Here is a 25,779-nt window from a genome sequence, read left to right as displayed (position 1 = left end):
CATCCCCATGTTTGGGGAAAAGTGTGATTTGTTCTCTAAGTTCATTATATTCATATCAGAATATCTGGTTGTGGAAAGCTATGCTAGTTCTTTTCAAATGAGGACAATGTGAAGTATTTGCTCAGTTAACAGCAACCAAAATGCAAATACAGTTTCCTCAGTCCAGAAGATAAATCCATAGACAGAAGTTTGCACCATCGTTCACCTCATTCTTCCTGGATCAAGTTTTGCACTGAGAGGAAAGGACCTAGTATATGCAGGGGTGGAATTCTAGCAGAAGCTCCTTTGCATATTAGGCCTCATGTAGGCCAATCCTTAGGCCACACACCCCTCATGTAGCCAATCCTCCAAGAGCTTACAAAAAAAGAGCCTTGTAAGCTACATCAGGGGTGGGTGGCCTAATATGTAAAGGAGCAACTGCTAGAATTCCACCCCTGAGTATATGTGGATGCATGCCCCATGCTCTTGAGTCATATATAAACCTATAGACTCATGGGCCACCAAGCTAAATCCCAGTTCTGATTTAACAACCAAAACAGGCAGGCCATTATGTCCCTGATGGACCACTGTAAATGACTTGTTCCCTGATGAAATAAGTGAAATGAATTACACCCAAAATATATCTAGTTCAGAATTCTGTTTCCAGCAGCAATTAACCATATACCTTTGGGAAGCTTCCAGGCATGAAACAATAACCCTCCTCTAATTGTTTGGTGGATGGATATATGCTTGAAGCGTCCTGTTAGCTACCATGCCTAAAATTGTTGATATACAAAAACGTAATTAATTGACACCCCCCTTTGACCCCACAGATGAACTAGATACATCTTGTAGCAGTTATCCCACGAGTTAATTATGCATTATGTAAACACATACTTTTTGATGTTCTGACTACTGCTGGTCAACTTCATTTTATTATTTCATTTCATTTCTAACCTACTCTCCCAAAAAACTGGCTCAGAGCAGGTGATAGCAATTCATAACTATGCTATCCAATAAAACCTTATAAAATACAACATAGCTTAATAAATAATAATAAAATCAGTATAACAGTATACAGTTTAAGATAGCATAAAACTCATATGGAGTGGCAATATAAAACATCTGAAGATGGGAAGAAAGTGGGGAAGCAAGGGGAGGAGAGAAGGAGGAGGAGGTCAAAACTTGCTGTAACCTGCCCTCAACCACAGGCCCAGTAGAACAACTCTTTTTTGCAGGCCCTGTGGAATTGTACCAGATCCTGCAGGGATCCTGCAGGCATCTGATCTCTCCTGGAAGAGTATTCCACCAGGCTGGAGCCAAGGCTGAAAAGACTCTGTCCCTGGTTGAGGACAGTTGGATGCTCTTTGGGCTGGAGACCACCAGCAGATTTTGGTCACTGGGATGTAAAATTCTACTGGGGACATACTAAGAAAGATGGTCCCAAAGTTATGCTGGTCCCTGACAGTTAAGGGCTTTGAAGGTCAAGACCAGAACCTTGAATTTGATCCAGTCATCAACCTGGAGGCAGTGCAAATGATAGAGGATATGTGCTCTAAAGGGTGTCACAGTGAGAACCTTTGCAGATGCATTCCAGATCAACCTCAAGAGAAGCCCTACATAGAATCTCTAGACTAGATTAGTGTAACAACATAGTTACAGTAATCTAGCTAGAGGTGACTGTTGCATGGATCACAGTGGCTAGTCAGAGGGTGACAGGTACAGGGCCAACTGTGAAGATGGTAAAACACCATGCTGAACCACCTTTGTGACTGCCCTTCCATTGAAAGGGAGGCATCCAGGAGCACTCCCAAACTAGACAGATGTCCCATGGTAAAACACCAGCTGAACGACCTTTGTGACTGCCCTTCCATTGTAAGGGAGGCATCCAGGAGCACTCCCAAACTCTAGACAGATGTCCCAGCTGTTAACTGGACCCCTTCAAGAGAGGGGAGTTGCAAATCTGTCCCCAATATCCCCAGCTCAGCCACAGGACCTCCATCTTCATTGGATTTAGTTTCAGCTTCTCTGTTTTAACCAACCAACCACAGCCTACAAACTCCTGGCCAGATGTTCCCTAGGTAGGACTTCCAAGCGCCAGTTTGGGTAGGGATTCCCCTGCCCGGGAGGTTCCCAACCTGCCAGCCCACATTGGGTTGGTGGGGGAAACCTCCCCCTACGTCACCGTGGTGATGACATCACCCGGAAGTGATGTCATCACACCAGCGATGTATCCTTGTGGCCGCTGTAGGCGTTTCTGGGGAAACTCTATGGTTTTCCTGGATGTTCTAGCAATTTGGGAGGGAAAACACTATGGTTATAATAGTACCATAGAGTTTTCCCCTCCCAAATCGACCCCAGAGTGCAGCAGACTTGGCAACCTTATCCCTAGGTTAGCCTCTGGCTGGCCAATCATCAACAGATAGAGCTGAGTGACACCCCAGCCCATAATCCCATGCCTGCTGAATGAGGGAATGCATAAAGATGTTAAATAGCATTGGGGAGAGGATAGCCCCTTATTGGACTCCACATATGAATGGGTAAGAGGGAGAGGGAGAAAAATCTCTATCAACTATAACTTTTGTAATTTTATCTGCTCTGTTATATCAGCCTCATTTGCTCTTCTCTAAACTAAAAAGCCAGAAACACTGGAGACCCATCTTGTTGAAATGATGCTCCCATACTTTGATCATTTTAGCTACCCTCTTTGGTACCTTTTCCTATACTATGATACCCTTTGGAGATTAGGATAATCATAACTGTGGCTGTCAGCTTGTTTTTCTGTAGGATATATCTAACAGACATGAAATCTACCATGCAGATTTAAAAATTCACAAAATAGATCCAGGAGTATAAGTTTCTGCAAACTCAGGAGGACCCCACATTAAAGAAGTATATTTAAATAAAGCACAAAAATGGTTTTAAAGTGCCAAGATCTTATGAATTAACTTAATAAGATCCTGAGATATAATGCAATCTTATTTGGACGTGAGAGAGGTCAGAAGCAGCAGTCAGAAAAGCAGAAGTTAGTGAGGAAAGGCTGCAAAAGGTATGGTGGGGGGGGAGAACTGGCAACTAGCGAGAGTGAGGTGACAAAGGAATCAGTGCTGGATCAGGTGGGGGAATGGAGTCATGTCAGGAGGGTGGAAGGAAGGGAGTGTGGGAGAATGGAGAAGAACCAAAAGCAGTCGGGTAAGGGAAAGATAGATAGCAGATTGCATGTATGGAATCCATATATTTATTTATGTACGTATGCAGGAAAGGGACTGGCATGGATACAAAAGATCTCTTTGCAGATATGAAATTTTTATTTTCAAGAAAAGATACTGATTTGGTTAATTTAACATTGAATTTCTAAAGGGTTTCCCATTCATCTAGCGTAATACTATGCCCTATATTCTTACCCCATTATACCATACAGTCCTTCACAATCTCATCTTCATCTGTAGTAGATAAGAGTATATTTTCGAGATCAGTTTTTCCTGAGGACCCAGGAAAATTTTATTGAACGGATATTGATCAATATTAAACCCTACTATTTTATCTTTAACATATCTGGACACTATTTGCGTTCTGAGCCACCAACTCATATTAATGTTCTTACTCTCTAGTTCTTCCTGATTATCTTGTTGCAGTATTTCCTCATATTTATAACATTGATCTGGTTTTAAAAGATTTAGTGGTGTAAATGTTTCAACCAGAGATACCCATCTCGGAATTGTTTTATAGATTTTCAGTTTTAACCATATCCATGTATAATAGAGAGATTTCCGTAGCCAGTGGTTTTTAAAATAAGAATGTCCTTCTAGTCTTTGGTACCACAGATACCACAGATACGTGTGCCAGCCTTGGGTAAGTTCATGGCTCTCCAGAGACAACTGTCTTCTATCTTGCAATAAGACCCAATCTCTTAGCCATATCAATACCAAGGCCCTATAATAGAGTTGCCAGTCTAGGAGGCCCAGACCTGCTCTTTCCTTACAGTCTTGTAGCGCTTTAAGTTTAATTCTTGGCTTTTTTTCCTGCCAGATACATACAGATAACATCTTGTTCAACTCTTGAAAAAAGCATTAGTTAGGAGTACCGGAATAGTTTGAAATAAAAATTTCAATCTTGGCAATATATTCATTTTTATCGGAGCTATTCTTCCCATTAATGATATATTCAAGTCCTGCCATTTTCCAAGTCTCTTTTAATCTCTAAGCAGTTTGTCATAAGGATACAAAAGATCTCAATAGACTATGTATATTTTCACATTTGAATCAGATAAATATATGGTATGTGATATTTCTTTCATAATAGTAGCTGTGTTAGTCTGTTTTGGTGATGGTGAAAAATGCTGTCGAGTTGCAGCTGCCTTATGGCAACCCCAAAGAGCTTTCAAGGCAAGAGATGAACAAAGGCCATGTGCCATTGCCTGCATCTACATAGTGACCCTAGACTTCCTTGGTGGCCTCCTCAGTCCCGGCGCAATCAAGTTTCACTTCTGAGATTGGGTAGTCTGGGTGGGGTTGCCAGATCCCCCTGGCCCTGGGAAAAGTTGCAGATCCAGGCTGGGAAACTTCTGGAGATTTGGCGATGGAAGGACAGGAACCTCAGTGCCACAACCCTCCAAAGTGTCCCTTTTCTCCAGAGGAAATGATCTCTGTAGTCTGAAGGTGATGACCAGTAATTCTGGGGGATTCCCAGGACCCCCCTGGAGGCTAACTGGGTAATCTAGCCTGGGGAAGTCTGCTGCGGCAAAGCAAAATAGAAAATCGTGGTATCTTTAAATCTAATCAAGTTTACCTCCAGGGCCAGCCTTTGACTGTCTGGCATCCTAGGCAAAGCCAACTTCTGGTGCCTCCCACCCTGCACTGATAACATCACTAAGTCACATGGGGACACCAAATTTGGCACCCCCAGAAGGCTGGTGCCCTAGGCAATCGCCTAGTTTGCCTAGTGTCAGGGATGGCCCTGCTTACCTCAGCATATACACTTTCATGAATCAAACCTCACAAAAGTTTATGCTGAAGTCTTAAAGGTGCCACAAATTCAGGTTTTCTTTATATGCTTGGATCATTGTGGTATATACTATATGTGGGAATGGCTGGATTCAAAGCCTGTGCAATCATCATTTCTTCAGAATATATATTTTTCCAGGAGCAGTCTTTGAGACAACTGCTGTTCTGTCCTTGCAATTTCCAGGGGGATGTCAGCATGCACATAAAAGACCCACTAATGCTAGAATGTAGAAACAAGACAGGTACTGTCAGTTCAGAAAATAGCAATAGAAGTAAAGAAACCAACTTATTCAACTGCAGGGCACTCATGACAGTAATATATAATGAAAACTGCTTACAGGCTTTTCATAGAATAATAATTGACTGAAGCAAGCCATTTCACCTTGGGAAAGTTGATGCAGTCACTGAATTATCTTTTTCAGGAAAGTATTGTATGCTGCATAAAATATGAATTATATCATTATAGATGGGTTATTCTTATGCTAACCCCACAAAGTTACAAGAGTTCTTCCAGCTCAAAGTACAGTCCACTTAGTACCTAAAAACTGGGACAATATTTGCTCTGAAGTCTTCGAATTTTCCAGTATTCCAGTTGTACAATCAGAATAAACAATACTGAGTGCAATCACACACACTAAAAAATGCACTTTCAATTCACTTTCATGGCACTTTCCAACTGGATTTTGCTGTGTGAAATGGCAAAATCCACTTCAAAACAGTTTCTGAAGTGGATTGAAATTGCATTATTTAGCATGTGTGACTGCACCCACTGACTTTAATGTTAATTGTGAATAATTATAAAGTTAAAAAAGAGCCCACCATCATAATAAAGTTTGAATAGCAGGGCAAGAATTCATTCTTATGATAAACAGAAATAGCAACAATAATGGAAAGCTCCGTTTTTATTCAGAGACAGAACTGTAAATGAAGACTGTTTTTCAAATGCCTGAATTAGATTGGATGGTTCATGTTTATGAATCAAGCATGTGAATCCATGCAGTTGCTATTTTCATATTGGTTGGCAAGAGATTTATGAAGATTACTCTTTGTTAATTTTTCTTATCTTTGTGGTTCAAACAAACATGAACCTAAATAACTGTGGACCAAGATCTATAGGCTTTTTATCTCTTTTTTATCTCTTATGATTCATACACATGTACAGAACAGGAATGTAGCATTTAACTATCAATGCTTCTTGAAATATTTCTGTCTTTAATGTTCGAAAGAGTTACAGGTAGTTTCCTGTATGGTTAATTCATGACCTGAATATATTATTAATATGCATTGCAAACAGCAGCAGAGATCTTTTCTTTTCTTTCATCAGGGAACAGCCAACTTATGGAAACCTTGTAGGGTTTTCAAGGCAAGAGACATTCAGAGGTGGTTTGTCATTGCCTGCCTTCATGTCACAACCCTGGTATTCCTTGGTGGTGTCCCATCAAAATACCAGTGAGGGTCAACCCTTCTTAGCTTCCAAGATCTGACAAGATCAAGCTAGGTTAGGCTATCCAGGCCAGGGCTGATCTTTCATACATACAGTATGTATATGCTTATGTATGCACATGTCCACCCAACTTCTGATTCTCTGTGATGAGCATGAACACAAGTTATTGTTGTTATGTTCACATGCTCTCTCCCTCCTCCTCCCTGTCTCTTCCCCCCGCTCATACACACAGCGTGATTTAAGCACCTTTCTATCCTGCTGTAATTTTCCATGACATCTGAATGAAAGTTCCAGGGAAAATCATTTTAATTCTCACAAACTCAAATTCCAGACTTTAGTTTGATCGCAATTTATGGGAAAGAAACAAATTTCATTTTGTGCAAATACCTACATTTGCATATTACAGTGAATTGGAACTTGAAACCAAACCAGGAAGCCTTCAGTCTCTCTTTGGCATAACAAGATGAATTCATGTCCATCACAAACAGAGATTTGGCAAGGTATTTGAAGACTATCTTTAGTGCTATGCTAGAATATTTGGAATAATTTATTTTTGTTTGGTGCATTTGCTTTTTATGCAGTCTAGCAAATTTATCCATGCACATTCAGAGCTGGAAGTTGCCAAGTATAGAGTAAAGAAGATTCAGTACTTGATGCTTCACTATGAGTTCTTCCAGAGACTTCTTCGCTTGCCTTTGGAGTATAGTTATGGGGAATATCGAGAACTCTACAGAGACTATGGAACACATTATATCACTGAAGCAACCCTTGGTGGCACTTATGATTATACTTTGATCATGAATGGTGAAGAGCTTCAGAAGGCAGGTGTGTTGGCAGAGGTAGCTACAAAAGCACTTGAGCTGAGGTGGAATAATGTTTGTTGTGAGGTGTTTGACTAGATGGACTCTGTACTTGCACTTGATATCTCACAAGGTACCATATTTGAGGAAGTAATTGGTAATTGTTATTTTCCACTTCTCCAAGGATTCTCATCCATTTGAATTGTTTGAATGTTGGCTGTTATTAGATTTTGTAAACACAGAGCCCATTAATGTTGGTCAAACATATTTCTGCTTGTGGCTCATATTGTCTAAGACTTTAACAACATCTAGTTCTCTGGGTTAGCACGGTCGACACATTCTAGGGTTGCCAGTTCCCCAGTCCGGGCAGGGTTTTTCCTAATTTTGAAGGCTCCAGTCTACTGCCAGCCAGCTGGCCAGCAGGGGAAGCACTACCCCCAAACAGCCCCATCCTGCATCAACATTATCAGCATGACAGCATCATGCAGAAGTGACATTATCATTCCAGGTACTTTGCATATGGGTGCTCTAGCATTTTTGACAAAACTCTGGAGTTTGGGGCCAAAATGTTACAGCATCCATGTGCAACATGCCTGGCACGATGACATCACTTCCATGTGATGTCATTGCAGTGCACGTGCAGGAACATTCAGGAATGGACCCAAGAGCCCCCCACTGGAAGCCAGGTAAGACCTGACAACCCTAACATATTCTAAATACCCAGTTGTACTCAATATGGCTAATACCCACCAACTTTGACTCCCTTAGTCTAACAGATCAAGTTATTATTTATGAGGAGGAGGAGGAGATTGGATTTATACCCTGCCCTTCACTACCTGAAGGAGTAACAGAGCAGTTTACAATTTCCTTTCCCTTGCCCTCCCCACAGCAGATCCTTTTAAAAACAGTAGTTGTATAACCCTTTTTAAGATAATAAGTATGATGATTGAGCCAAACCTTGAGCACTGTTGTGCCCCCACTGATTTCAACAGGGGAGTTATGTGATCTGATCTCTACAGTTTATGGGACTTTAAAGTGACTAAGTTTGGTTGCATATGCCCAGTAATTATTAAATCCATGTTGAGGACTCAATGTGGGGCCTGGAGATCTCCTAGAATTACAACAAATCTCCAGGCTATAGAGATCAGTTCCCTTGGAGACAGTGGCTGCATTGGATGGTGGATTCTATGGCAATATACTTTGCTGAGGTCTCTTCCCACCCCAAACTCTACTCAGGCTCCACCTTCAAATGCGTACATAGGAACAAATTATTTCAGTGAAAGCTACCAGTTCTTCTTAAAAATACATCAAAAAATTACTTGGGGTGGGAGAAGAATAACTTAATAATGGTGCTTCTGTACAACTGGAAGGCATTTGTACCCATCCAGGTAAGATCACTTTATTTTTGTATTGTTTATAGCCCCCCTCCCCAGAAAATCAGGGGATCCTGCAGAGCAGATTTTAGAATTTAGAAGGGGTTACAGTTGAGGCCATTCTTTTCATGCAAGCACATATGCTCTTGGGAATTTTGGATCCAAGACCCAATTTTATTTTAATACAAATTTTACTCTGATTTTAAAGGTTACGCTTTAAGTGATGTTAAGTTCTGCACACATAATGGAATTAAAGTTGGACGAAGTTTTCCAAGTATTTCTTTAACCGGAGACTTATCATTTAAAATCTGTGATGCCATTTTTAAAGAAATTGGAGGTAAGCATACAATTTTCATGTTATGTGAAAGAATCTTATCATTTGATAATGCGTTTTGCTTAATTTCATTGATAAAAATGCTTGTTCCATAAAGAATTTTTCTTTAAAAGTGATTTAAAATATATAAAATATAACAGTATAATGACACTTCCTGAAATGATGAACTTTACAAATGCAAACTCTCTTAATCCAGGTATAAAATAACATTAGACTTATTATCTTCCTGCTGCAGTGGGAGACCTGCCACCATTCACCTAGGTAGTGGGAGGAAATTCCTGGCAAAATTGGGGGGGGGGGAGGGGAGAGAGATTATTGATGGCCCTGGTGTGATGATGGCATCACATGAAGTGATGTCATCATGCTGGCTGATGCTCTAGTATTCATCCCTAACTCTCTGGTATAGCGTTACCAGGGCACAAGGGCATCACTTCTGGGTCACATTGGAAATGATGTCACTGTGCCTTGGATGCTGATTGCTGCCCCCAAAGATGCAAATTCCTGCCCCTCCATCTCCCACCAGTTGCCAGGCCATTCCTTGCAACCCTAGCTGTCATTGTTAGCAGGGATCATAACAGGTAGAAGCATTTTCATACATGAGATTTAAATGGCCTTTGAGTCTCAACTGAACTATTTATGTTAACATCTGACAGTTATTAATGTGTGAACAGAATTTAGCATTCTGGAGTCCAGAATATGGATTGTGGAGGTTTAATAAAACCTGTGAAAGAAAGTGGCCTGGGTATGACAACACCTAAAGTATGGCATGGCACAAAATAGTACAGGGAAACCTATGGCATTAACTATTTTCCAGTTCTATTCAGGAAACATCAAAATTTATTTTCCCTGAATATTATCTTTTTATTTTTATTACTATACAAGGAAACTTCCTTAGAAAAACAGCTGTAAAAACAAATGCTATTTTTGCTTTTTAAACATGGCCTTTCAATATGATCTGTGAAATGCCTAATATGAAGTAAACACAATAGCATAAACAGTCATAATTTCTTTGTATGCAATTTAGAGTTTATTATTGGTATACTAAAGGTTGGTTCTCCTATGTATGAATACAACATCCAGTGACATTTGGTAGCCTGAGGGGGCAGGGCTAATCATAATTTTTGAGCCTGTTCTCAGTTACCTTTAGATAAATGTGTAAACTGAATCATTTCCTTGAAAATCATGGTATTTGAAATGACATGGATAAAGTCATGCCTGATGTTTAAACATAAGAGTAGCCATGCTAGATCAGAATAATGGTCCATCTTCTGCATCATCCTATTTCCTTCTTGTTTCCAGCAGTGGTTAACCATATTCTGCAGCAAAACCCACAGACCAAGTCTGCCAACAATAGTCCTCACCTGCTGGCTGCTCCCCAGCATCTGGAAATCACAGGTGTTCAGCCTCTGAACCCAGAAACACATTCAGCTATCATGGCTAATGACCAACAATAGACCTACCCTCCATAAATATGACCAACCCCTTTTAAAACCAATATGTCCATCACCACACCTCATGACAGTGAATTCCACAATAACATCCACACACTACCAGTTGTGTGAAGTAGGGGCATTATTTTGTCTTTCTTGAATCTAAGGCCAGTCAGTTTCATAAGGTGACCCTGAGTTCTGGCATTAAGGGGAAAGAAAATTTCTCTCCATCCACTTTCTCTACACTATTGTGTCACTATTCAGTTACCTATTTTCTAACTAGAAAGTTCCTGATGCTTTAGCCTTGCTTCAAATGTGTTAACCACCATGAGCTTTGCATCTGCAGTTGTGTCAACTATGGGATCATTTTGGTTGCCCTTTTCTGCATTTTTCCTAGCTCTTCAATATATGTTTTAATATGCTGTAGTCAGTCCTCTGCACAGTATTTCAAATGAGGTGCACCGGGGAATTGTATTAAGGTATTATGATACTGGCGGCTTCATTTTTATTCCCTTCCTGATGATTCCCTTTTCTGTTGCCATTGCATACTGAGTCAACATTTTTAGAGAACTATCCACCACAACCTTAAGGTCTTATTCTCAGTCTGCCATTGCTAGGGAATCATCCATTTATACATGCAGTTAGGATTTTTTTTTTACCCCAATGTATATCTCTTCGCTCCTTATACTTGTACTAAATGTCACCATTTTGAAGCTTATCCACCCAATTTGGAGAGGTCCTTTGGAATTCTTCATAATGCCACCATCCTGACTAATTTGCCACTACATAATTGTTCACCTCAGTTCCAGGTATTTTATGCATAATTTAAATAGTACCAGTCCTGACCAATGTTCCCTCTAAGCTGCAGAGTCTTGTGAGCAAAAATCCTACTTTATGAGCCAGTGGCATTAAAGTTGTGAGCTACTGTATAAATTAGTTTGCTCTAAGGTCATTTTTCCGGAGCTGAGACAAAAATGTGTGAGCCGGAGGCTAAAAAATTGTGAGTTATCTCACACTAACTCAGCTTAGAGGGAACTCTTGTCCTGACACAGACCTCTGAGGGACCTTACTGCTCATTTCCATTGTAAAACAAATGACCTTATTCCCATCCTCGTCTTTCTCTTTTTTAGCAGTTTCAAATCAATGAAATCCCATGATTGTTAAGTTTACTCAGAACCATATTGTTAAATGTCTTTGAATCTGTGATGGCCCATTTCCTCATAGAAATCATCAAAGGATGCACATGCATATGTGTACTAGTTACTGTTCTTGGGTATCTCTCTATAGATAGCAAGGCTAAAAGGAAATTTGTAGAGGACTTTGTAGCCCTTGTTCGCGGAGGTGCAAGTGAATATGTTACAGCCCTTGCTTCCAAAGACCTGCCAACATCAAGAGTGATGAGAGAATGGGGAGAAGCTGTTGAGTACAACCCTGAAATACTCCGGATGAAGGTTGTGTAAAGAAACAGAACCATACATTAGCAAACAGAAGAATATTTCTCATGCAATACAGTGTGTGAAAACAGATACACTTTCAGAACATGACTTTTAAATTTTCAAACTGAATCTGTAAAAAAATTGACGAAAGCAAGATGTAAAAATACATGATTACTGACTGAAAGCTAGAGAACCTAATGTATTAAATTTCACATTTGCTTTTAAAATTTTTATTTGAGGTGGGTTGGTGATCAGATATTATGCCAGAAATCAGTTTATAAATGTCTAATTCAAACTCATGCTCTGCTTATAAACATCTGACCATAGTATTTATTCTTAGATATAGATCATGATGTTTTGGGGGGAGGGGGGGAAATGAGGTTTTGCTGAGTACATATTACCTACAGAGTATATTACCATAATTTTGCTCCTCTCTTCCCTCCTGTAGGTAGAGCCACTTTCTGAATTAGTGACTGCAACCAGCTTTGTAAATGCAACTACTTTGAAAGAGAATATGAGGAGAGCCCTAGAGGAGTTCCAACAGGAAACCAGTAGCTGTCGTTGTTCTCCATGCCAGGGTAATGGGACCCCCATATTGAAAGGTGAGATCAGACCCCTAATTTTTCTTGGCAGGTAAGATCGAATCCCTAATTTTTCTTGGCCTATCTCCATGAACAAGGGAGAGTGAAGTTCTCTCTGAATCCTTTCATTAGTTTCTCTGATTCATTCCATTAAATATTATAAATAAAATATAATAAGATGTTATCACCATTCAAATCTCACACTTGTTTTGTGGTAGTGCAGCAAGATAAAGGCACTACACCTCTTTAACAAATAGAATGTAATCTTTGTCATTTACATTTAAGTTGGCTTTCGCAACTCAATTATGCATAAAACCTAAAATTGTTCAAAATCTCTTTCAGAAATAGCTTTGCTAAGCTTAGCAAGATGACAAGCTGTCTGGCATTAATTAGTATTTCTCCCAGTTCTTAGAAGATAAAATACCATCTGTAACTGCTTGAGATTGTTATCATTACTATTGCAAGAGATTCTGCATTGAGTGTTTTCTCTTGCTACCATTTTGGGCAGCTTGGATTTTAAATGTGACTCAGGCTTAAATGCACCGGGGGGCGGGGGGGTGGGCGGGGAATAGAGAAGTCATTGGTCTATCAAGCCCAGTGTTCTCCTCTGACTAATAGCAGCTTTCTAAGATCTTAGGAAGAGATTTTTTTCCTTAGCCATTCGCCTGATACATATTTAAGATGGAAATGTAGGGATTGATCATAGAGCATGTAAACCACTAGTCGGTGTTCCCTCTCTTAATGAAGGTTAATAATTTTTTAAAATTATGTTATGGTGAGAGTTGGGTGGGTTGCCCTCTGAGTTTCTCTTGCTAAGGATGACCATGCCAGAAATCTGAAGCAACCTCTATGTAGAAGTATTTCAAATTCCTTGGTACATGTCCTGCATTTGACTTTGACATAGTGAATGTTGCTGCATCCTGTTCTGTGCTTGTGGCACACTCTAAAGGAGATGACCTTAGGCTGTATTATGCTGTTACATATATGGTAGATGATGCTAAAAGACAGGGTTGGGGCCCTTCCACAATCTTGTATATCTAATAATTTTGTAAAGTCACTTCTACCAAAGCTGTTGTTATTTGCAGTGGTTAATATACTGACCACTCATGTCATGACATTTAAAAAATTCTATTTTATGTCTGAAATGTGCTAAATCAACTGGATCATAATAATGGGCTTGGAGACTAGACCAGATCCCTGTAGGCAAACAAATAATACTGGGAATATACAGAAAAGTTTAATGCAAGGAAATAAAAGTTTAATGCAAGGAAGCAAAAATAGCACATAGCCAGAACTTTTTTTTGTAGAAAAAACCCAGCAAGAATTCATTTGCATATCAGTCCACACCCTTTGATGTAAGAAAAAGGTCCTGCACGTAGATATAAAAATGTTTGATTTACACATGGGAGAAGTAACATCCAAACAAGACTATGGGGGATGAAACATATTGTACATACTGGAGATATGTTAAGGGCACTCCCAGATAAAATTTCATAGCATAGATTTATCAGGTTTTCTGTATTATGACAAGCATTTCTTTGTGAAGAGGTATGCGTATGGCCAATACAATGCTGGAACTAATTCCTAGGGATGGGCATGAACCGGCTGAGAAACTAAAGTTCATCATGAAGTGATGTTTGTGAACTGAAGAACTACCACAAACTTCCACAGATTTTGATGCAATTTGTGGTAGTTTGTGAAGAGCACAAAGCAGGGGTTTACAAAACTGTTGTTTTTGTTTTAATGGCTCAGAGCTAGTAAAACCAAAATGCCTCAGATACATTTAAACCACTTCTTTCTGCAGGACCGGATTAACGATTAGGCCATATAGGCACTGGTCTATGGGTCCCCACACCTTTAGGGGCCCCAGGCTGGCTTTCCCCCCAGTTTTCCCCCTGTTTGCAGCCCTCCCAGCCTGCATGTGCAGCCAGCAACTGAGCCACTCTTTGCCTGACTTGCCTGATGCAGCTGCTGTTGCTGTCATCGCCAAGTTTGCCTCTCCCCCACAGCTTTGTCAAAGGGGCTTTTGAGAAGGAGCCTACAGGCTGCAGCGGGGGCGGTGGAGCGGGTGCTCTGACTCTGAGATAATTTGTGAAGAGGGCCCTGGGATTTTGATTGCCTAGGGGCCTCCACAGGGTTTAATCTGGCACTGGCTTTCTGTTCCCCATGAAAAACCATGGAAAGCAGAAAACAGTTTTTTGGAAAAGCCACTCAGCTGTTTGGAAAACCCTCCTTTCTGCTCCCTGAAAAAAGAACAAATATGAACTGGTTTGGCTTGCTAATCAGCTTATCCGTTTATGATTTGGTTCATGGTTCAGTCATGAACCATGGACCAAACCTCAAAAATGCAGTTTGTGCCCATCCCTACTAACTTCTTGCCCTTCCTTACATTGCTATTTTGCTTTTTGCCAGAAGGCTGAAATCTTTTCAGCTATTTCTTAATTGTAGTTTTGTGTATGTTATGATGCATCCAAGTACAGCTCTCTCGCTTTCTGTGCTTTCCAGGGACTTGCTGTGAATGTCTGTGTCCCTTGGGACATCAAGGTGTTGCCTGTGAGATCACACAAAGGACAGGTAAGATAAATTAGGAGAAAATGCTGTATTTAGAACAAGCAAGTAGAACCACAAGAAAAATAACTTTATGTTTGATATTTCCATCCACTCTTCTTTCCAGTTTGGTGTAGTGGTTAAGTGTGCGGACTCTTATCTGGGAGAACTGGGTTTGATTCCCCACTTCTTCCACTTGCAACTGCTGGAATGGCCCTGGGTCAGCCATAGCTCCGGCAAGAGTTGTCCTTGAAAGGGCAGCTGCTCTAAGACCCTTCTCAGCCCCACCCACCTCACAGGGTGTTTGTTGTGGGTGGGAGGTAAGGGCGATTGTGACCGCTCTGAGACTCTGAGATTCAAAGTGAAGGGTGGGATATAAATCCAATATCTTCTTCCTCATCAAATTTTTGCCAAAACAAATCGGTTCTAGAAAGTGCTCTTGAGGGAAGTAATATCATCCTCTTACTCTTTCATTCTCATACTCTGCTACACTTCAACATTTACTACACAAATTAGGGTTGCCAAGTCCCCCGCAGCTGCCAGCAGGGGAAATTTTTTGTGCACGCACAGCATGATGACATCACCCAGAAGTGACATGTTGCACAGGGGGGCTCGAGAAATTCATGGAATACGCTATGGTTTTCACATGGGGATGCTCTAGCAATTTGGGGGATGGGGCTCTATGGTACCAAATTGCTAGAGCATTCCCACCTGAAACCATAGAGTTTCCCACAAATTCCTAGAGCGTCCCCGCACTATGGGCCTAATCCAATACGTCACTTCTGGGCACCACACACCATGTGACAATGGAACTCTTTGGGGCGGGGATCCCCCGACAGCCTCCTCCCTGCCGGCAGGTTGGGGCCCACCAAACCGGGGGATCCCCCACCCCTGGTGGGAACTTGGCAGCCCTAACACAAATCCTTTTGGCCTCCCTGTTTCTCCCTGCTGTATAAACTTCTTCTCTGCACTGAGGCTTATCTTATGCATATTGATTTTAGAAATAACTTCCATTGAGTTCAATGGGAAATACTCTCTCAAGTAAGCATGGTTAGGATTGAGCCGTGAGTTTATCATTCAGGCAGTAATTTAGATGAGCCTTCTGAAGAATGGGAATGGCTTTATTATAACAACATTCCATATTCAGGAAAAATGCTAATTACAGCCTTACGAACAATGTTTGGGAACAACAAAAGGAACCAGTGCTTCCTGTCTCTCTGCAAGCCCCTTACTTTTTCTCCCCAAGTCCTTCCCTCTTTTTCATCTCAACTCTCCACTAAGTCAATCCCTCCTTCTTTACCTATCTCTCTCTTACTCCCTCCAAGCCAATCTCCCTTCCTTCTTTATCCCCCAACCCAATGCCCTATGTTTCCCTTTCTCTCTCCTCCCCAAGCCAACCCCCCTTCCTTCTCTCTCCCACAATATCCCATCTTTCTCTTTCTCTATCTCCTCCCAAGCCAATCTCCCTTTCTTTCTCCCCCCTCTTTTCCCCTACCCAGCAGCAGGTGTTGGTACTTACCTTTAAAGCCCTATACAGCCAGGGGCCAGCATACCTTCGGGACCGCCTCTCCCTATATGAGCCCTGTAGGTCCTTACAATCAGCAAACCAACAACTTTTGGTAATACCCGGCCCCAGAGACGTCCATCTGGCCTTGATGAGGGCCAGGGCCTTTTCAGCCCTGGCCCCTGCCTGGTGAAATAACGCCCCCCCCCAGAGATCTGGGCCCTGTGGGATCTGCTTCAATTCAGCAGGGCCTGTAAAACAGAGCCTGCTTCGGTGGGGTAGGGCGGGATATAAATCGAATGAAATAAAAATAAAGCTCTTTTGCAAGGCTTTCAGCGGAGGCAATGGGCATCACTTGTTACTGGCCTTCCCCCCTCATTCCATCCCTCATTCCATCCCAGCACTACAAGATCTGCTGGACCTGGACAATAGATCACATCTGTGAGGCAGAATTCTGCCATCTTAGTCTTTGTAATCTTAGATTTTATATTTTTTTAAATTGGTCTTTTACTGTTTTTACTGTTGACTGTTTTTATGATGTAACCCACCCTGAGCCTGTTCTATGGGAAGGGCAGGCTAAAAATCAAATCAAATAAATAAATAGCAATGCTTGGGAGCAGCTGGGAGAGTGTCCAGAACAGCTCCTGGTGTCTGCTGTGACCAGGCCTGGAGTAGCTCCTGGCATTCTCCACTGTTGTGGCTGTGCTCGGAGTCTCTTCTGGTATTCTGCGCAGGGCCTGGACCCACTCCTAGCATTCCCTAATGCCACAGCTGAGCCTGGAGTGGCTCACGGTATTCCCTGCTGCTGTGGCCAGGCCTGGAGTGGTGCCCAATATTCCCCACCCCCACAGATGGGCCTGGATCAGCTCCAGAGGAGCAGCAGAAACCAGGCCCTCAATGGTAAGTCGCATTGTCTGCGTATGTGCAGAAAGCACTTTTTATTTTGGGGGGGGGAGTTTAAATCCCACCAATGTATTTTTAAAAAACTTTTTGGTTTTTTCTGCAGACCTATGGAGTCCTCTGTGTCTGTAGAACAATCTATTAGGAGAGAGTGTGCCCTCTATTTACCAAACTAAGTATCTACATATAGGGAGCACAGTTGGTAATTATGTGTGTGTGTGTTTGTATTTTTATGTGCATGTGTGCATGCACCAGAAAGTCATGGCAATTTCTGGTGACTGACCCATACTGGGGGCTTGGAGGATATTCAGAGAGGTGACTGAATAAAGCCTGTCCTGTCCTCCCAACTGCTGGTTTTCCAAGGAGGTCTCCCATCCAAGTAGTTGCCAGAGTCAACCCTGCTTAGCTTTTGGGCTTGCCTAGACTATCCGGGTCAGGGTCTCATTCTAATACATTGAAGTTAAACCATGAAGAGATGACTTTGATCTTGGATTGGTCAAGAGAAAGGTGGGCATAGAAATATTTTAAACAAATTTTAAATAAACTAAAGTCTGTCCCTGGATTTATTGTAAATTTTATGTCTATGAAATCATTTATCTGGTCATGTACTGTGACTTTGTCTCCTTCCCCCTGTTGTAGCCCCCATTCCCCTTGAAATGTTAGTCCTGAGATTGGGCTCCTCCCTCCCCAGTGCTACACATAATATGGGGATCTGTAGCTGCCACAAACAAGGAGCCAGGGAGGGCCTTTACTGGCTGCCACCACTCTGGAACAGGTCAGTCTGGAGGGCCCAGAGCACCCACCCAACCTCTGTGTCTTTCTTCCTAACAAACACCTTGCATCCATGACCAAAGAGATGTGAGGACCCAGAGAGTATTATAATAATAATGTTTATTGTAAGTGCTCAAATTATTAGTGTTACAGTGAGAGTGAAAAACAGTAAAGGTGGTGCAGAGAAAATAAAAGCCCTGACGTGACTACCTACATGTTTCCTCCTTTTGCTTCCAACTCACCACTCTTTGGATGAGAGAACCCTCCTGCTGCGGCATCTTCCCAGCTCAGCCTTTCCAGAGAGAACACTTCCCCCTCTCTAGCTAGTCCTTTTATTGTTTCCTCCCTCTGATCTCCATTTTCCTCCCACCCTCTGATCTCCATTAGACAAGTTTTCCCTCCAAAATTTCTGGTTACTACTCTAATACAGGCTTCCCTGGAGCCTTCAGGTCACACTAGGCCTAGGATCATGACAGTAGCAGAAGTGGATGACAGTGCCCTCCAAAAAAACAGAAGCGTGGGGAGGGGGGAAACGGTGAGCCCATCTCGGAGGAGCAGCCAAGAGGCGGCAGCAGCGCAGGCAAAACCAGAGAAGGGGAGGGTGGAGGCAGGCCAGGAGCATGGCGAGCCGCGAATCCAGGCCCTTCTAGGACCCGGACTCGCGGCTCGCCACGCCCCCGGCCCGCCACCACCCCCTCCGATTCCACCCTAGAGGCGGAGCGGGCGAGGCCGCTGTGCCGCTGCCGCCCCCCTCCCCCGCCCCACCACAGCTGCTCCTCCGAGATGGGCTCAGCCTGAGCCCATCTCGGAGGAGCAGCCACGGCGAGCGGAGAAGAGGCAGCAGCTGCGCAGCGGCATCGCCCGCTCCGAGACGGGGCGGCTTGCCACGCTCCCCGGCGCCATTTCCCCCCTCCCCCTAGCTCCACCCCAGTGTCTCCTGGCTCCACCCCCAAAGTCCCCAGATATTTCTGGGATTGGACTTGGCAACCCTAGTTTCATGAGCCTGTGTGGACCATTCTACAAATACACCTACACCTCAGGAATTTCACTTGGAGTTTCTTTCCAAAGAGATAGCAATACATTTTAGATTTTGTTTTAAAAGTCTATACTTCTCTTTTTACTTTATATCTGACATTATCACATTTCTAATCCCATTGTTCATAAACTTTCCTGTTACTGTATGATCTACAAATGGAAACTCTTGGCTTATATATTCAATTTCAAATGACTCAACTCATTAAATAAGATTAGTCCTCCATAGGATCCCAGCAGAATTCATCTCACACATGTGTAATATTTTCATACTTTGTTGGTCACTAAGCCTCTAACTTTACAGTCATTAATCCAGATTTCTTTTAAGACTAGTATTTCCTGCTTAAGACAATTGAAAACAACAGCTTGTTTCCAGTTGCACAGTGGCTATGACCTATTGCGTTAAACATATATTTATTTAAATTGTTGAATCTAACAGTCCAATTGTCAGAGTTGCTGTAACAGTGCAATGGTAGGGCAGATGTACAGACACCGAAGTATGGTACAATGCCATTTTGTAATGAGAGCCTTGAAAATATGGAAGACAGTCTAATATTCCAGCATCTAAATCAAAATCTTTAAATATCCCTTACTTCAATTAGACATCTATTTGGATTACCATTTTTGAGGTAAAGAAATAAAGTCATTGTGCAGTAAATTTGTTTACTCAATTTCATCTAGGGGAATATCTGCATCATGGACTGGCATTGTTGGGCAGTTGTAGGCCAACTAGCACCAGTGCTGATTTACTGCCATGTCGTATCAGGTTGTAATAATCTCCACTAGTCCATGCTCTCTGGGATATGTTGTGTGATTTCTCATTTCTAGTACAACAAGCCTGAGGAAGCAGTAACATACAATTCTTTTGCACTTCTCTTAGTCTTGCTGGTACCAGTGGGGCTTGATGGAGCATGTATTAACACTCACCCAGGAGGGGAAAGTATGTGTATGTGCACAAGCAAGTGGGCACTGGAGGTAATATTGCCCAAAGCTGTAAAATGTTTAGATCAATTCCGATGTTTAGACCAATTCCGCAGGGCCTGCAAGACCCACCTCTTTAAAATAGCCTTCACTTAATACCGAGCCAAGGAAGTCCTGCTGGATATGTTTTATGTTTTAGTCACTGGATTTTATGGAAGATCTTAACTATAGCACCATAATCTTAATCTTAATGTAATTTTTTAATGATTTTAAGGATGATTTTGTAACTGAAATTGTAATTATTGTATATGGTTTTATTGTACATTGCATTTACATGTTGTGAACCACCCTGAGCCTGCTTGCGGGGAGGGTGGGATACAAATAAAAAGTATTATTATTATTATTATAAAAGCTGGACCAGTATTTTGAAGCACATTCATGCAGTGAGGGGTCAAGTTGTCACATTCTGAAACATGTTTTGAAATTAGGGAAGACCTTCCAAAAGCTACATGAATAAATTCTAAGTCAGGTTAGTTGTAATAATTAAACCCATCTCTTCAACACCTGGCACATTAAGCCTGGGAGGGTAAGACATGTGTAAAGATGTCTAGTGTAAAGAAGGCTATAACAGAACTAGCAGAACGGAATCATATAAAGCAAGACTGAACTTGGCACACTGTTTACCTATAAAAATTCTTTCTTATGACTATGGCAAAATTTATTTTTATGTCATCATTCTAGATGTTGCTGTAGATGGGAGATGGAGTTGTTGGTCCAGCTGGTCAGCATGCTCTGGAGGAGAGCGGAGACGTAGTCGGGAATGTAACAATCCTAGTGCACAAAATGGTGGCAAGCCCTGCTCAGGTCCAAATACTGAAACTGTTAATTGTTAATGGGCAAAACACTTCTTAGGAAAAGAAACAAATGGATGCTTACTATGTCCTAATAATGTAATTGAATAATATTATACAGGCAATGGATTTTTATACAATCATCACATTGTAATAAATGAGGAAGCCCATATGCATCAGAGCTCTGTGTTTCTATGTGAGCTAACATGAGCCTCTGGTTAAGGTGTGGATCTAATGGCAGCTATAATCAGTCTATATGAATTCAGAAAATCCGCCAAATGTCTTCCACTGATAGCATTTTGCATTCTATCCTCTAATTAAAGATGATAATGTGCAGTTCTAGCAATAGAAAATATACTCCTTTCCATATGGTTAATTTAAAAAAAAAAGTCTAGTATATAATTTGGCTGTTGTATGACTTAGTAAATTGTATGTAATGCCTAAAATAAACATTTTTAATAGTTACTGAAGGATGTTTCATTCTGATGAGATAAATGAATAAAAGTTTCATTTGCAGCAGCCTCATCTAGTGTGAAACCTGTATGCTATACCCCAGCTCCCACTTATTGCATCACATTTAAATTGTTTAACCAATTAAGATATTGCCTTGAAAGAGAAGAACTGAATTCTGAAGCACTCTCAAATACCCCTGTGACACCCAATAATTTCAGAGCTGTATAATAGAATATGCTTATTCATTGAATGATTTCTAGTGAAATCACCCAAATTACTCTATAGATGAAAGACATACACATGGGCCCCAAACCTTGATGTAGAAATGCAATAAAATAAATTCATAATGTTCTTGGGCAGATATTTAGGATTTATGCAAATAAGCATTAATAACTGTATGGTATGACCAGTCGATTAGCATTCTACCCTTTGCTATCTTCTGGTCAATTCAGCTGTGAGCAGAACATCCCTGTATTTCAGCTGGGCAAAGAAAGGACTTGCTGCCTTTCTGCATGTATGTTGTTATTCTGGCATTAATTTGAATTGTAGACTGAAAAGCAGAAAATGAATCAACATCATTCTGGAGAAGAAAATCTGTATAATGGGGCTTCCCCAAGAACATGCTGTAACATGACTTTCATGTGTTTCCCAGAGAATCCATGTATGATTAGGCTGTTACCCTGAGGCCTTAAAAAAAAAAATCTGCCTCTCATCTCTCTACTTCTTAAATTTTGTAACATCCAGTTTGATGAACTGTTCTGGTGAACTCGAAAGCCTGCACAATGTTTTATGGTTATTTTATTGGCCCTAATGAAAGTTATTGCAGGGATTTGTTTTTCTTTTTGGATTTTGCATGGACCAAAATGGCTGTTTACAACTTTTTTCTATTCTAGATATAGCAATTCATACATTACCAGCAACTGGATTGTTATTCTGTCCTTGTGGTATTTTCCAACCCCATTCCATTTACATACAGATAATATATCTATATGGTAGGGTTGCCAAGTCCAATTAAAGAAAAATCTGGGGAATTTGGGGGTGGAGCCAGGAGACTTTGGGGGTGGAGCCAGGAGACATTGGAGGTGGAGCCAGGAACAAGGATGTGACAAGCATAATTGAACTCCAAGGGAGTTCTGGCCATCACATTTAAAGGGACAGCACGCCTTTTTAAATGCCTTTCTTCCATAGGAAATAATTAAGGATAGGGTCACCATCTTTTGGGGCTCATAGAATTGGACCCTCTGGTCCGATATTTTTGAAACTTGGGAAGGGGGTATTTTGGGGAGAGGCACTAGCTGCTATACTAAAAATCTTGTGCCTCTACCTCAAAAAATAGCCCCCCCCCAGAGCCCCCAATACCCATGGATCAATTCCCTATTATTCTCTATGGGAATCATTCTCCATAGGGAATAATAGAGTGCCTAGTAGACATTTCCTTTCCCACCCCCACGCTTTCTAAAAAGGGGGGGTGGGCCTCCATACCAGGGAATTCCCCCCTCCCTGCCCCCTCCCTCTCTCACACACACAAACACTTACCATACTTGGTCTTCTTCAAGCAGAATTTGCTGGCTGTGAAAACGAAAGTAAGACTGCACAGGAAAAGAAAGGGAGGGGCCGTTCCTGTTTCCTGTGCAGCCTTAAAAACAGATCCCAAGCTGTAAAACATGATGCCTGCAGGTATGTTCTCTCTCCCCCACCCCCAGACTTTTTAAGAGCGGGGGAGGAGACTGAAAATTCGGGAGTCCCCAGCCAGGGCAGGAGGGTTGGGAAGCCTACTATATGGAGATGTTTGCCAAACTTTTCTTTCCCATCCAAGGAAGTGGCTCCCATGCTGCTGGTGGCATTATCAACTGGCTGTCAATCCCCTCAGCCCTGTTGAAGGATCAAAGCCCACAACTGGGTAATGTTGAGAGGGCTGGGCAAGCTGTGCCGGCTAATTGTTTGTCCAGATTGGATATTCATTGTGTCCATAAGTCAGTCACACAACCTTGCTTTAAGGTTACTGTATTATACAGATACTCAATTTGGATTTCACAGAGCAGCCTAGTTTAGGATCCAGCCTCTCCCTTATGCTATGTAGCAATCATGTGGCATCTAAATAATATAACAAAGTAATGTGTGAATAAGCCCTTAGGCCTTGTAACATTTTAACATTTAGGAAGAAGAAGAAGAAGACGACGGCGACACTGGATTTATACTCCACCCTTGACTCTGAATCTCAGAGTCTCAGAGTGGTTTACAATCTCCTTTACCTTTCTCCCCTACAACAGACACCCTGTGAAGTGGGTGGTGCTGAGAGAGCTCTCACAGAAGCTGCCCTTTCAAGGACAACTCTACGAGACCTATGGCTGACCCAAGGCTTTGGCCATGTGCAGCATTCCACTTAGGAAAACCGGAGATGGTCATCTGAGATCCTAAGTCTGGCTCTTTCTGCTTGGAAAGGGATTTCAGCTGAAGTTGGCATTTTTTTCTAGGAAACCGATCTCTATAATCTGGAGGCACCACCTGGAGGTTGGTGTAAAGATGGAGTAACCATACTCCATCTTTAACATCCACATGAAACTGCTGGTTGAGGTCATCTAGAGATTTTGGGTGGGTTGTCACCAATATACAGATGACACTCAACTATATCTTGAGACTCCAGGGAGGCTGTGAAAACCCTGAAATGATCCTTTAAACTGGTTTTGTGATCAGTTTTTATAATGCTCTGTTTTCAAATATTAATTGCTTGGGTTGTCCTAATGAGGCAGAAAGGTGGGAGATACATTTGTATAGCATCATAAAGTTGGATGTGCTCCCAAATGTACATCAGACGTTTCCCTGCCCCCACCTGTTGTTTTCTGCCACCACGGTTAACAGATTTTCTGGCAATTCCTAGAAAGGAGTGAAATAACTTCTGTCTTTTCCCAAGAAGTGGCATCATGCCTACCCCTTGGCAATACTGCTAATATTATTGGAAACCATATGTGTAATACCATGTCAGAACGTTCTCGAATTAATAGCCATGCCTACGATTTCACATTCTGTATACACAAAGTTGCCTATAGCCCACATGCTTGCAAAGTGCACATAGACACATTTCTCATACATGAATGTATACAAATCAAATAGCATCTGTACACACGGGATATAACTGCATTCACCTTTCATTGCCTGGATGAACATACTCTTTTATCTGTTTTCCTTGCGTATGCCTACAATTTCCCTTTTTCAATCATATATGCTTAACTTCTACTCTCCAGCTTGTAGAAAAGCAGATTGTGGGACATCCCGGGGTAAGTGCAGTAGTTTAAAAGGGTCAAAAGCTTTCAAGCCTTGTTGGTCCACTGAGCATACGGCAACCCTCCTAAGAACAAAAATGCATTGCTTCAGGGCTTTCCTACCCTCAAGTATATTTTCCTGATATGATGTCTCTAGAGCTGGAGAACTACACTAATTTTTTCAACTGAAGGCTGTCCTGAACTTTAAGACTATTGTAAGATGAAATATCAGTCTTGAAGAGAATAAGAAATCTAGGCAAAATGGGAATGCTGCCTTACAGACAGTGACCAGAATCCATCTATTTTTAGTTCTGTCATTTTCAGCACACACACCTCCCCTTAGACTCAATAACCTTGTGCTAAGGTACACAGCTATAAATCATTTACTGCCTCAACTATATATTATTGCTTTCCTTTGGCTATCATCTTATATGCTAATAGACCTGCCTGTTCATATGCATAAAAATATCTGAGTGATCCTTTTAAATTCAAAGCACTACCATCATGTAATAGAAAAGAACAATGTTTCCCAGGAGATATTCCCTGTAAAATATGTTGGATAAACAGCTGCACTCAAAGTGTGTCACAGTGCAGGGGGATAGAATTCCCTCATTACAAGCAGACAGCAACAGCAGTATTTTTAACTCCCATTATGAGCTTTTAATTTAGGCCAGAAAATGGCTTCTGCCTTATCTCATCTGGTATGGCTCACATGCTGGGCCCTTCAGCACAGCTTATATTAGCTTCTTTGACTAGCACTGTAAATGTGTAATTGCTCATAATCTTTTACAGGCCTGGCAGGCAGGTTATCCTTTTCTCTGCACTTCAGCTTCATTGCACAAAACTCTGTTTTTCATTGTTGAGAATTTGTGAGCCTCGGATGAAGTGGGGAAGCCTGGGGCTTGAGGAGATTTCTCTTTGACATTTGAAAAGAGCCTTAAAGGCGGCATTTTGCTGTCATTTGTTATATGGCTAGCTTTGTACAGACTACCCTGTACATCTTCTTGTCTTAAAGCTGGTGCTCAAGCCTCAAACATATTGCCCTCTTCAGGGAGGACAAAGCAAACTGGGTTTGAATCCCCACTGACAGATTGACAAACTCCTTCAGGCTTATATTGGCTGCCCAGCCATATTGGTGATGTGACTTTCCTCCTTTTCAA

The 25,779-nt window shown here is 41.6% G+C and overlaps 1 protein-coding gene across 1 annotated transcript in view; it reads left to right on the top strand.

Moving 5' to 3' along the window:
• The window catches only part of C8B (complement C8 beta chain), a 55,423-nt gene extending 34,052 nt beyond the window's left edge, over positions 1 to 21,371 (top strand). Inside the window, exons 7-12 of the mRNA XM_060231886.1 lie at positions 7,008 to 7,251; positions 8,808 to 8,936; positions 11,651 to 11,814; positions 12,248 to 12,401; positions 14,886 to 14,954; positions 20,797 to 21,371. Coding sequence (XP_060087869.1) covers positions 7,008 to 7,251; positions 8,808 to 8,936; positions 11,651 to 11,814; positions 12,248 to 12,401; positions 14,886 to 14,954; positions 20,797 to 20,948 — 912 coding nt within the window. The 3' untranslated portion in view covers positions 20,949 to 21,371. The remainder of the gene's footprint in view (positions 1 to 7,007; positions 7,252 to 8,807; positions 8,937 to 11,650; positions 11,815 to 12,247; positions 12,402 to 14,885; positions 14,955 to 20,796) is intronic.
• The last annotated feature ends 4,408 nt before the right edge of the window (positions 21,372 to 25,779 follow it).

The sequence above is a fragment of the Heteronotia binoei genome, chromosome 2 (genome assembly GCF_032191835.1).
Source record: "Heteronotia binoei isolate CCM8104 ecotype False Entrance Well chromosome 2, APGP_CSIRO_Hbin_v1, whole genome shotgun sequence".
Classification (NCBI taxonomy): domain Eukaryota; kingdom Metazoa; phylum Chordata; class Lepidosauria; order Squamata; family Gekkonidae; genus Heteronotia; species Heteronotia binoei.
This window is presented reverse-complemented; position numbering and strand designations above follow the sequence as displayed.